This window comes from Diachasma alloeum, unplaced genomic scaffold (genome assembly GCF_001412515.2).
Source record: "Diachasma alloeum isolate Michigan unplaced genomic scaffold, Dall2.0 Dall_scaffold_00204, whole genome shotgun sequence".
Lineage (NCBI taxonomy): Eukaryota > Metazoa > Arthropoda > Insecta > Hymenoptera > Braconidae > Diachasma > Diachasma alloeum.
Genome location: NW_021680369.1, coordinates 298777 through 312104, shown reverse-complemented (window position 1 = coordinate 312104; position 13328 = coordinate 298777). Strand labels below are relative to the sequence as shown.

Sequence of the window (13328 nt, the reverse complement as noted above, 5' to 3'; positions counted from 1 at the left end):
GAAGACGCATTGTGCGTCATAGCCGGGATGCTCCCCATAGAATTATTGGCCGAAGATCGAAGGTCATTGTATCAGCGGAGGAAATTTGAGACGCTGAGCGCAGCAGAACTCAGGGCTGAAGAGAGGCGAAAAAGTCTGCAGCAATGGCAGGAGAAGTGGGACAACTCGTCGAAGGGAAGATGGACTCACCGGCTGAACCCACAGGTGAGTGCTTGGCTGAAACGTACACATGGTGAGGTAAATTATTACCTGACGCAAATATTTTCCGGACATGGGTGCTTTCGGGCGTATCTTCATAAATTCAAACATGAGGATTCCCCGAAGTGTCCGGTCTGCACCGAAGTCGACGAAGACGCGGAGCATGTGTTTTTCAGATGCCCCGGCTTTAGCGAGATCAGGCGTATTTGGGAATCTAACCTAGGAAGAGAATTCTTGCCTGAAAACGTGGTGAAAGCTATGCTGTAATCAGAGGTCGCCTGGAACGCAATGGGAGACTTTGCGGCAGGAGTCGTGAAGCAGCTCAGAACGCGAGCGCAGAGCTGCAGGATAGACGGAGAACCTATTAGAACTTCCTATCCACGCACATCTTAGTAAGGCAGGGGGACATACATTAGGTGAAAATGAGGAAATGCAAATAGCTGAAACCTCTCTCGCGAAGTAATACTTAGCGGTGGTGCCGCGATGGAAATGGGAACAGATGATAAGAGGTGAAAAAAGGAAAAAAAGGTTTTTACTGGATAAGAATCCCAGGTCTGGTTTTTAACATCACTGTACCAAAATTTTTGAAGATTTTCCTAAACCTCTATAAAAAAAAACACACACACACACCGCCGAGCCGAGGCTTGTCCTTTTCAGGGCACCATGGTGGAGGAGCCCAACTTCTACGGCGGCGCACCCGCAAGGGGCGGATAGGGGAAGTCCTAAATGTGTCAGCTTGCTGATTCAGCAGACTGGAGTGAAATAAAATAGCTTCCGCGGAACAAAAGTGGCGTGCAGGTTGAGCTCCCTATTACAGCCTGAATAAATAGTATCGGGTGGGCTCCCTGTAACAGCCTACAGTAAATGATGATCAGTGATGACAAAATACAAAGTTTCCATGCGGGTATCTCTGAGAAGGTAAATCCCGCCATCAGTTCCGATCGAGTGAAGGCCTCGGTGGCTGATGACGGGTCCATGGATTGTGGGAGGACCCAATCATCACAATCGACTTCAAAGGTGGACTCCTTGGCCTCAGATGCTATAAGGACGGACGAGTCGCCGACTCAACAGGAGACAGAATGTCGTCATGCATGGGCACGACTTAAAAAATTAATCGCAGACTTTCATGAGTATGTCCAACCCAGGATAACTGTCCACAAGCAGATCAAATCCAAGGTGGCAACTATCGACAACCCATTCAAACGCCTCAAGAGTTTGGAGGAGACACGCACCAAAGTCCGATCATCCTTTACCAAACGCGTGGAGACTCCAGCAGCACCACCTATGTTGCGTTTACGGACGCACTCCGAAACAACGGCAAAGGACTCGGAAGTAGAGGATCCGAATATCTTGCAGTCGGCCCGAGATATCCGCAAAGCAGTACGGAGAAAGCACTTGAACGGCTCACCTGCGGCAGAAGCTCAAAAATTGAAGAAGCCGAAGCAACAGGTTCTGACCAGCACGGCCACCCCACAGGGGAAGCTAACTGCTAATGGGTCAGATTGGAAGCTAGTCGAGGCTAAGAAAGGAAGGAAAAAAACAAGGTGAGAAGTAGTTTCGGAAGCCACGCTCCGAAAAGAAAGAGGCTAAGAAGCAGGAGAGGAACTGTTGGAAATCAGCGCCAAGACCTGATGCCCTGATTGTCCGGCCCAAGGACAAGTAGAAATACTCGGAGATCCTACGTCGAGTAAAGAAGGATGTTCCTTCCCAGCAAGCTCTTATGCCAACAAGATCCGCCGGACAGCAACCGGGGATATGTTGATCATCCGGAGCAAGAAGACGACCAACGGAGCCCCCTAGCTGCGTACAGTCATCGCTAGTCTCCTTGGAGATGAAGTGCAGGTACTCATTAAGGGGCCACAAGAAGATCGTGAGATCAGGGACCCCGATGAGACTACGACGCAGGGAGAAGTTCTCAGAGCACTAGAAGAGGTCACTGGTGAGGGGCACGAAATAGCTCCTGGGGCCATCAAGTCACTACGCAAAGCATACGGAGGAACCCAGACGGCTTCAGTGACGTACGCAGCAACTACTGTGTACAAGATCCTGGAAGAATACGGTAAAATCTAAATAGGCTGGGTCAATTGCCGGATCAGGAGAGTGGAGAGAACATTTCAAGTGCTGGCACTACGGGCATGTTGTCACTGAATGCACGAGTGAAGTCGACCGGTCCAAGCTTTGCTTCAAGTGCTGAGCAACCGACCAAAAGGCCTCAAGCTGCAATAAGAAGCCCCAATGTGTCCTGTGCACCGAAAAAGAGAATACGCGAGAATTGTGACCATAGTGCTGGTAGGAGTAGATGCCCGCTGTTTAAAGAACTCCAGAAGTTCCTCAACAAACGAAGATGAAGGTTCTCCAAATAAATCTCAACCACTGTGAGGTCGCGCACGACCTATTGATGCAGACGACGCAAGAAATGAAACCTGACCTTGTCATAATATCAGAGCCATATCGTCACCTGGGCACTCAACCCTGGGTTACTGATGCCAGCAAGGCGGCTGTAATCTTGTCTTGCGGAAATCGGCCATTTTAGAGAACTATCAGAAATAACATTCACAGTAGCTTTGTAAAGGCAAAAGTTGATGGAATTTATATCAATAGCTGTTACGCCCCACAGAGCTTCTCCATCGATGAGTTCACAGACTTCCTAGACGCACTGACTGAAGATGCGCAGCAGCGCTTTCCCGTGGCAATAGCCGGGAACTTCAATGTTTCGGCAGTGGAGTGGGAAAGTATAGAAACAAAGCCCAAGGGACTAGCTGTACTGGAAGCCATGTCGTTGCTGGACGTGGTCTTGTTGAATACCGGCAACGAGCCTACTTGCATGAAAGGACAAGCGAACTCAATTGTGGATTTCACCTTCGTAAGCAGCAGCCTTGCAAAGGAAAACTGATTATGGAGAGTAACTGATACCTACACTGTAAGCGACCACCGTGTGATATATTGAGGAACACGTACTGACCTGAGCATCGGTCCAAAACCCAAAAAGACCAATTGTATTGGCTGGAGAGTGAGCACTTTTGATTGTAGCGCTTATACAATAGCCCTAGATGACCGACCTATAAGTGGTAGCAATGCCACCGAAAAGACGCGCAGTGTTATGAGGAGGGTAATAGAAACTTGCAATGCCACCATGATCAGGAAGTGGACAACAAATCTGCATCCACCGGTATACTGGTGGAATGATACCATGGCCAATCTGCGGAAGGAGTGCAATACAGCCAGGAGATTGTCTCAGCGGGGCCGCAAAGACCAAGCTGGGAAGAGCTACATCAGAGGTATAAGAGGGCATGCCGGAAGCTCACTAAAGCCATCAAAGGCAGCAGGAAGCAATCCTGGAGCGAGCTTCTTACGGAGATGGAGAGCGACCCGTGGGGGAGACCCTCCAAGGTGGTGATGACACGACTCAAAAGTCAAACAATGCCGTCGCCAACGTGTCCTGTACTCCGTAAAGAGATTGAGAAGGTGCTGTTCCCGCAACAACCAGAACTTCAACATACAGCCGAACGATGGAAGGAATTGATGGTCCTAGAAATCACCCAAAAAGAACTGATGGAAGCCTGCCAGAGAGTGGGGAACATGTGATGGTCTGGGGTGATGATCGATGCCCGGCTCAACTTTAAGCAGCAAGCGAAACACGTGAGTGCGCAGGTGGACGGCGTCAGATCCATTTCATCAAGCCTCATGCCCAACATCGGTCCCAAGCAAAGAAGACGAGCGCTGAGGTCTTCAGTGGTTAGGTCGGTCCTCAGGTATGGCATTCCTATCTGGGCTGACGTACTCCAGCTGTAAGAAACGCGGCGTAAGATTGCACCAGACTACCGACTGAGTGCCCTTAGAGTTGCCAGTGCATACCGGACGGTGTCTGAGGATGCAGTGTGTGTCATCGCAGGGATGCTACCCATAGAGGTACTAGCTGAGGAGCAAAGATCTCTGTACCAGCGGAAGAGATCGGAAACGCTGAGCTCCAAAGAACTGGAGACGGAGGAGAGACGAAACAGCTTGAGCCGATGGCAGCAGAAATGATCCGACTCGACCAAGGGAAGATGGACGCATCGTCTGATTCCACATGTGGCTGCCTGGGTGAGTCGAAATTATAGAGAAGTCAATTACTATCTGTGTCAAATGCTTTCAGGACACAGGTGCTTTCGGGAGTACATTCATAAATTTACACATGAAGATTTCCCGAAGTGCCCCACCTGCACAGGAGTGTAAGAGAACGTGGAGCATGTATTTTTCACATGCCACCGCTTCAGTGACATGCGGGATACATGGAAGTCCAACGTTGGATGGAAGGTTTCACCCGAAAATCTGGTGGAAACAATGCTGTCATCACAGGCAGCCTCAGACGCAATGAGCGACTTCGCGGCAGTAGTCATGAAGGAGCTAAGAATTGAGGAGCGCCAGTGGAAGGTCGCAGCATGTGTGAAAAACCTTTTGGAACCTTCTACCCACACTCAACATCCTAGGAGGGTAGGAGTATGTATTCTAGATGCTAAGGATATGGTAGAGCAAAGAGCTGAGATCTCCTTTGCGAAGGATATAAAGCTTAGTGAATTCGTCTGAAAGGAGTTTGGTGAGTATTAGTCCTCGTAACACGAGCCCACCATACGCCAGTTGTAGGAGAAAATTTCGATTCCTTCCATCAAGTGGGGATGCATAAATGCAAACTTTAAACATACGTAAAAAAAACAAACCACGCACACACAGACCAAAGTTAGTACTTGCTAGCCATAACAGCGCTTAGGAGCAACGTTGTTAGCCGAAGCGAACGGCTCAGGGGAAACATTCGGGCGTTACACGCGGCGGCGCAGGGTTCGAAATCCGCCCTCGTCGCATTTTTTTAATAGTGAAGCAAGGGGTTAGCGTGATTAGAACACCAGCCTTTTGGTCTCGTACTCACAAAAATTTCATCCTCGAAATCTTCGAGCATAGAATCAACTGTATGCTCGATAGAAATTTTTTTTTTTCTTTCATGGAATATTTGCATTAAAAAAAATTGGTCATAGACATTGCATCTTTAAATGTCTCTCACTTATGCACACAGCAGTAAGTGATAATCGGAATAGGAGAGTGGGGGTGAATGAATAGTGGAACCTCAGACAAACGACAATTATAACGTCGTACTTTCTCTCTCTCTCTCTGTCTCTCTCTCTCTCTCTCTGTCTCTCTGTCTCTGTCTCTCTGCCTCTCTGTCTCTCTGTCTCTCTGTCTCTGTCTCTGCCTCTCTGTCTTTCTGTCTCTGTTTCTCTGTCTTTGTCTCTCTGTCTCTCTGTCTTTGTCTCTCTGTCTCTATCTCTCTGTCTCTCTGTCTCTGTTTCTGTGTCTCTGTCTCTCTGTCTCTGTCTTTCTGTCTCTTTCTCTGTCTCTTTGTCTCTCTGTCTCCGGCTCTGTTTCTGTCTCTCTCTCTGTCTCTATCTCTCCCTCTCTCTGAATGAATGAATTTCACAATGGTAATAATCTGTTTTACCACGTGAGTGACTACTGCCACCAACATCGGAACCAATGTGAACTACATGCTGCGTAACATCATTTTAGGGGTCTCATCAGCAGCTGTTTAACCTCCTTCCCTCTATTCTCCATGACACTATACAACATAAGACACGGTTGACAGTTTCTAAATGCGAAAAATGAGAATTCGAATTGCGCTGCCAACTCAATGGCTCGAGTGTGACCGTTCTCATTAGAACATAACAAGAACGCGAAGAATGTGCATGATAGTTCGTTTCTATGTACATATCTTCGTCAATATTGAACGAATTAAATTGATAACTGCCTCAGTGGGAAGCGGATTGGTGATTTTATAGTGTAACTAAGGACACTTTTCGTCTTAGTGACAGCATTTTTTATTAGTTTATGGAAAATCAGTTGACGTTATTGGAAGCGGAAGTTGTGTTGTATGTAGAGACTTGGGCTCTCGTCGTTTTTGTGATGTTTTCAGATGCGGCTTGGCTTATACGCCATCGCGTATCTCGATTGTGAAGTTCAAAGTGGAAAAGATACATGATTGTAAAGACTTTGACAAAGTAATCTGATTGCGAAATTGATGTGAACTCGAGTTGTGGACTATTGAAGAATCAATTAAATACAGAGAACTATATTTGTTATATAAATCTGTGTTCAACTATTCATTTCTAATATCCCGTACTTGCAGAGCAGAGTGGTTTAGAACTCCACGGGCAACTTACCCACCCCCTTTCAGTGAAAATAAGTAGACGTAAAACTACCAGACAACAACCGCTGGAAAAAACAATTAGTCATGGCTCATTCTGTACGCCAAGCCGGACAGTAGTAGTTTACTATCCCCTTAACTATGTGGGGTTACGTCACTTACCTCACCAGCCGCCGAGTAGTAAAACGATTGGGATACTTACGTTTAATGACAAATAATGAAAATTAGTAATAACCGAAGTCATTAGATTGGTTTTGACAACAGTCTTTGTACGAAACAGTAAACTACTATATTTTTAAACATTCAATTTTGGAAAGGGACATTTATTCACGGGTTGGTATATACATTGCGGATGACCCTGGGCTTGATGCGTTAAAGTTAATCTACAGTTACAGTCACAAGGTCTTTGAGTAAACTAAATGAAAGGGTCATATAAAGACGACCAAGTGTTTAGGCGGATCGTTTCCAAAATCGCTATTTTCAAACTATTGTTTTCATTTGTGAATATTTTTGCCCATCCCTATTTCGATTCACCTTTACTATTTTTTGCTTTAAATATATACGCTGTTGCGTAACTTGATATTTTTTACTCACCATATAAGTAATTCCGTCATCAGTACCTGCATCCACCGGATACAAATTCAGCTCCTTGTGCTCTATCCATGAACAGTTTGATAGGCAGAGTTCGAGACCCGATACACCGACGATCCAATCTGGTGAGGGAACTGTCGAGTAATAACATTGATTATTGTAGGTGTCGTCCATTTGAGCGTACCAAGCAATTCTGTACGTGAAAAGTGGCCTCAAAATGTGAAAAGTTCTTCCTATTTCTCATCGGAAATTATAGACTAAATGAAGAAAGATGAGTGTAGACTTTAAAAGTCACAGTCTCCAAATCTCAGCAATGGCTGCATGAAATTTCTTCGTTCCAGCAATGGTTTGTGAAATGAAAGAGGGAGTTTATCGAATTTAGTTAGCTGAGAAAAAAAATTCTCTTTTAATTTGGATGAAACACCAACAATGTACCCATTTCGGAAAATAAATAAAATTCAAGAAAGCGATTTTCTTCTTTATGATTTATTGAGCATTGATCAGTAGACATTTCATTTCCTGAAGGTAATAACCTATGAGCAAGATTATGACATTTCCCTACAAGAAATGTTCTTACCAAGAAAACGATATTTACCATTTATCATGAGATATTGTGAAAAAACTTGTCAGCAACTGAATCTGGAGATGATTTTTCAATGACAATTTCTTCAATTCTGATTTTGACCAATCAGAGTGCAGTATTGGGAGTCACGTGACGCGTTTCACACTGATAATTTCCCTGTAGCCTGTCGATTGTTTTCTACGAATTTGACAGATATTCCTCACATTTTGGTGAGATGTGTCCCGTAACCCCGAACACTGCACCCTGATCGGCCAAAATCAGAATTGAAGAAATTGTCCTCCGAATACCCCTCGACCTTCAAAATTCATCGGATATTTTCTTCAAGTTTTCCTGCATATCAACGATCGGGATCAGCTTTGCAGTAAAATCCCTCTCGTTGCTATGGAACAAAACATTCGGGAAATATCCGATAATTTTGACGGTCTTGGGGTATTATAGCTGAATATCTATGAATCTATGGTAAGTGAAAAAAATTTCATACCTTTTTTGTAGATATCGATCTACAGTATAAAAACGATTTGAACAAAAATTTATTCATCTCTTCAAGGTTTCCGAAATACTTTCGGAAAATTAATTTATGAGGACTTCTGCGGAGATTCCTTAGGGACACCAAGATCCGCAGAATTAGGGATAAGTGATGCGTGAGTACGTAAGGAGATTCATCGTCGGGAGTTTAGGAACCTTATTTTATTGTCGAGTCAGTAGGACTTTTCTTTTGTTTTGCGTTTGTTGAGGAATTATATAGTCGGAGATACGACGAAAGTCGAGTTTATGGTCGAGAAAATTAATCTAGAGAGTGTACGCGTCGGGGATAAATGTCGAATGTGGGGGACCGAGAACTTTTCCATCTTTTAGGGCCGAGACATTACCGAGCTAAGCGTATTTTTTCGAGGGTGCATCCCTTCATTTAATCTCCGGAGATACGTGGAGGAGAAGCTGGAATGCTACCGCTCGGTGTAAAGGATCGTGGGAAGGAAATTTATTATCGTTTTGGTCTCGGGTGAAAGCCCTAAGGAAATTTTGCGGCCGTGGAAAGCCTTAGGATTGTCGTGGCTGTCTTTCGAAAATATTATCTTGTAGTTAGAAATTGGGTTTAGGCTTTTCTAATTATTATTTCTGCCCCGACAATCTTCGAGAAGACGACCTCGCAGTGGTAGTTGTATTCACAAGCATTTTATCGCGCCTAACATTCGCTCGTTTACACTAAAAAGCGTCTATTTAATCATTTCGTGGAAATTCGGAAGATTTTAAATTGAATTGGTGCGGGCCGCATGGCCGTCGCGTGGTGGAACCCCGTAGTAAAAAATGGGACGGCGCCATCGTGCCTGGCGAGAATCTCGCGGAGCAGTAGTATTCCGTCATTACTTATGTTGTGTGCGTCACAGACGAGTCAAAGGCCAGGAAAGAACATAATCCATGCATTTTGAGAGAGGTGTCGATTTCGGTGGCACATCTTGGGACAGCGAAGCATCCTGGAGGCCAAGATTGAGGAGTTCATTAGGTGGATCAAGGCGACCGGAGCGGTCGCCAGTTTTTGGTGGTGGATGCCGAGTCGTTCAACAGCACGTGGCATAAAAGCCACAGGTGAGTTTGTATTCGGTTTTTGGTGATGGGTTTTTCGGGTATTGTATGCGTGTTTGTTCCTTATATCTGGTTGTCGCGAGTGAATAAATTTTTGATTTTGTGTTTTCAGTAGAGTTACGCCGTATCTCTCTTGCGGAAACGGAGTTAAACGATTTTATTCATTTTCAATGTGATCACCACGTAGTGGCATAGCATACAACGTGGGTTTTTCGAATGTTCGGGCGGCGCGGGATGTGTTCGCCTATTTTCTGCTTCTCGGCGGTTTAAACCGTTCGTTTTCAGTGGAAAATAAGCCATTCTGCGTGTGCTGTGATCCCGAGAGTTCTACCACGAGCATTCCGGTCTCTCGAGACGATTTTGTGTGGTTTTTACGCCAAGAATGCCTCGCATCGTGGCACGAGCTGTATTAGGTGCCATTATCGGGCGTTTTAGGATTTTTATGCGGCATTGTCCGAGATACTAGTGGAACTTATTCGTTATGCGGGAATAAAAATCGGCGGTAGCGAGTAGAATGTGCGGGGTTATTTCGAGACTCAAATCGTTGGGCGAATGATAGGGAGGATTATTTTCGAAATTTCATTTTTATGTTATCATTATTATTCTTTTTGTCTGGACCTCTTCACGTATGATTTTGAGAAAATTTAAATGTTGCGAAATACTTGTAATATGCTTTTATTGATGTTTTTCATTCATTGCGAGAAAATTAATTTCTTTTTTTTTAGGTCGAGTATAAAATATTTTGTTGTTAATTAGAACATTATGGGCTTTATCATTTCGTTTCTGTTTTAATGTGAAATTCTATTTCGAGCGTCTAACTACTTTTTTATAGTAATTTTGAAGATGTTCTCGAAAGTTATGTTTTTGTGAATATTTTTATTGCGAATTAATTTTGAATATTAATCTTGTATTAGTATTGGATATTATTTCCGACCATTATTCTCTTCTGACAGTTCATTTGGAGCTCAGTGCTCCAGAAGGAGACTCATCATGTATAATTCTTTTTATTCATTTTCAAGAATATTGAAACGTGCATGGGTATTAAAAGAGAAACAAAAAAATGAAACCAAAATCTTTGGTTAGGTTGAAAATGAATTATGTTGGTTTTAGTATCGAATCTCGATTTCATTCGATCGCTCTGTCCTTTTTTTGTCCGGCCATAATGGAAACTCACTCTACATACAATAATAGAAAAACCGCATGTTTTTATCTTTAGTTTCTGTGATGATTAGGACTTTATTAGTGTCCTTACTACTTTCATGAAGGCTACTATGGGCTTTGACATGTGCAATATTTCCTGTCTCAACCCTTCAGTAATGGGTTGAATAATTAGAATAAATTTATGCTCTGATGAAGAGTACTTTGTGTACTCGAAACTTTGGCAATTAATGGATGAATTGGTTTATTTTTCTTTCATTCTATTCTTCAATTATTTTTTGATTAAATTGCTGTGATGACCGTTAATGGCTGAGAAGTTAGGAGTTTTTTAATGATGAATGAAAACGGTTGGAATACTCAAGGTAATATTTCAGAGGAGAGGTTAAGATGGAAAGAGCCGAAGTATTCCGAGGGAAAGATATAGTCAATCATAACACTACTCCTTCCTCTGAAAGAAGATTGTCGTCCCGACAATCAGGCAAACCTGTTAAGGGCAAAATAAATATCAGTTTTGAAAGGAAAAGTGATATTTAATTTATCCGGTATCCTTAACCCATATTCTCTTCGAAAACCCAGATGGAAAATACAAAAGAGAATAGGGATTGATTCGAAATAATTGATTCGTCAAAGTCGTGGTTTTGAGTGAAGTCAAAAATCGGGTCGCGCAACAGGTAAATCCAAGGATGACTCGATGAGGAGAGTATTTGAAAGAGAGAAAAGAAGCAGGGCAGAATCAAAGTATAAGGACGAAACAATGAATGGAAATGCAAATAATTATTCTTCAAAAAGAAGAAAAGGAAGATGGAGTAGCTTCCCGGCAGGAGAAAAATAAAGAAAATTATCCATCTGTCAATTATGGCCAGTAATCGATAGACAAAATAAAAGAAATAATAAATAAATGAACGGAAAGAAGGAGAAGAGGGTTAATCCTCGTATGGAGCAATCCGGTTAATGTGGATTACTTTGGGTCTCGAATGAGGAGATTTTTGAATGCGGTAAACTACGTCATTCAATTTATTCTTAATTACGTAAAGTCCTTACCAATCACACTGAAGTTTGGAAGATTTTCCTTTAACCCTTCGTGGATTGAAGAACAAAACTTTTTGGTTAGGTTGAAAATGAATTATGTTGGTTTTTATATCGAATCTCGATTTCATTCAATCGCTCTTGACTTGAAGCTTATTACGAATATCGGAATGAATTGAATCGAGTTGAATCTTGAAATTCTCCACGTATTCAGGAAGAGTTTGAGAAGAATCATTCGGGCGGAAACCTGTAATCAGATCTAAAGGAATTTTGAGTTCACGACCCATCATCAACTTGGCTAGACTATACTCAGTCGTTTGATGTTTCGAAGAACGGAAAGCGAGGAGAAAAAGTGGGATCCATTTGTCTCAATCTTTTTGCTTGAAATTAATCAACTTTGCTAAATAATTCGTTCTATTCAACCGTTCCACCGTTCCATTGGATTGGGGGTGAAGAGGGGTTCTCCTAGTTTTCTGGATTCCTAAGCGGTTTAAAATTTCTTTGAAGATCAAGGATTCAAAATTTCGACCTTGATCGGAATGAATTTCATGAGGAATTCCTAAACGAGAAATGATGTCCTTGATTAGGACTTCAGCTACAGTGGAAGCTTGTTGATTAGGAAGAGGTATGGCCTCTGGCCACCTGGAAAAATAATCAGTAACAACAAGAATGAAACGATTTCCAGAAGAAGAGTTAGGGAAAGGGTCTAGAAAATCGATGGCCAATCTTTCAAAGAGGAAACCAACATTGTAAATCTGGAGTTCACTCTTAGTTTTGACGTGAGGACCTTTTCCGGAAAAGCAAATTTTACACTTTTTGTAATAATTTTCTACATCGAACTTGGAAGTTGCCCAGTAGAAGTTTTGACGAATTCTGGAAAGAGTTTTATTGATGCCAAAATGTCCACTAGAGGGAGAATCATGGGCAGAAGGAACAATCTCAGCAATGAAATTTCTAGGAATAACGACCTGATAGATGAATTTTGTTCGGTCAGGAGATTCCCAACGACGGAATTTGTCGGACTCTCAATAAATTCAAGGAAAATACCTTTTATTGTAATTGCCGCCTATGCCGTGACTTTTTTCGGGTGTGAGGACTTAGTTTCAATAACGTGAGGTGACTCAGTTTCCCAAAAACGAAAATTTTGTTTATTTAGTAAGCCACCTAAGTAGAAATGTGCTTCGTCCGAGAAGATGATATTCTGTGCCTTCATTTCTTTGGATTCGAAAAAATTGTGAAGTTCTTGGCAAAATTACACACAGCGAGTCATTGCCTCCTCACTTAAAAATTGATGTACAGAAATTATGTAGGGATGGAAGTTTAAAAACACTTTCAAGATGCAGTGAAGTGAAGTTTTTGAGACTTTCAAGGTTTGAGAAGCCTTTCGAAGAGTATCATTTGGAAATTTTTGAAATGTTCTTCAGTTGTGCAGACAACTTCATCCGTGGTTCCAGTACGTGAAGGACCAGGATGCTCATGCCTTCTGTCGTCTAGTGTACCTTACTGATCAAATTTTTTAATTATCCTGAAAATACCCATAATTGTTCGAAAAAGGCGTCAATTTTCAACAAAAGAAGAAAACAAAATTTTTTGGTTAGTTAGTTCATTCACTTTTTTTTACCGTTTGAGACTCGAATCAGACACTCCAGTGTGTGTGTCATACTTAGAATGAAATGCTCTTATAGCTGCAGTAGCTGAATCTTCTTTTTGGTAATATGATTTTATGAGGAATGATTTCTGTTCGATGGTTAAATTTTCCATTTTAGTGCTGCAATTCCGGAGCGACTGAAGCATGAATGAAATTTGCGGAGAGTCTCCATTTCAACCATATATTAGACTTTAGACTGCACGGCCACCTTGCGGTATTCTACGCAATTTCTCTTTGGTCACATGCTATAGGACACCGTGGAGTGTCCCATAGTATATGACAAAAGTAAATTGCGAATAACTTGAATACGATTAAGTGTAAATAATTTATCTAGTTCATTCACTCTATCTACCGTCTCAGACTCGAATCAG

The 13328-nt window shown here is 42.5% G+C and overlaps 1 protein-coding gene across 2 annotated transcripts in view; it reads right to left on the bottom strand.

Moving 5' to 3' along the window:
* LOC107036100 (spondin-1) overlaps positions 1-13328 on the bottom strand; it is a gene marked incomplete at its 5' end in the record, with an annotated part of 533388 nt that overhangs the window by 299132 nt on the left and 220928 nt on the right. For both annotated transcript variants that reach the window (XM_015253838.1, XM_015253840.1), the window contains 1 exon segment: positions 6965-7095. In XM_015253838.1, coding sequence (XP_015109324.1) covers positions 6965-7095 — 131 coding nt within the window.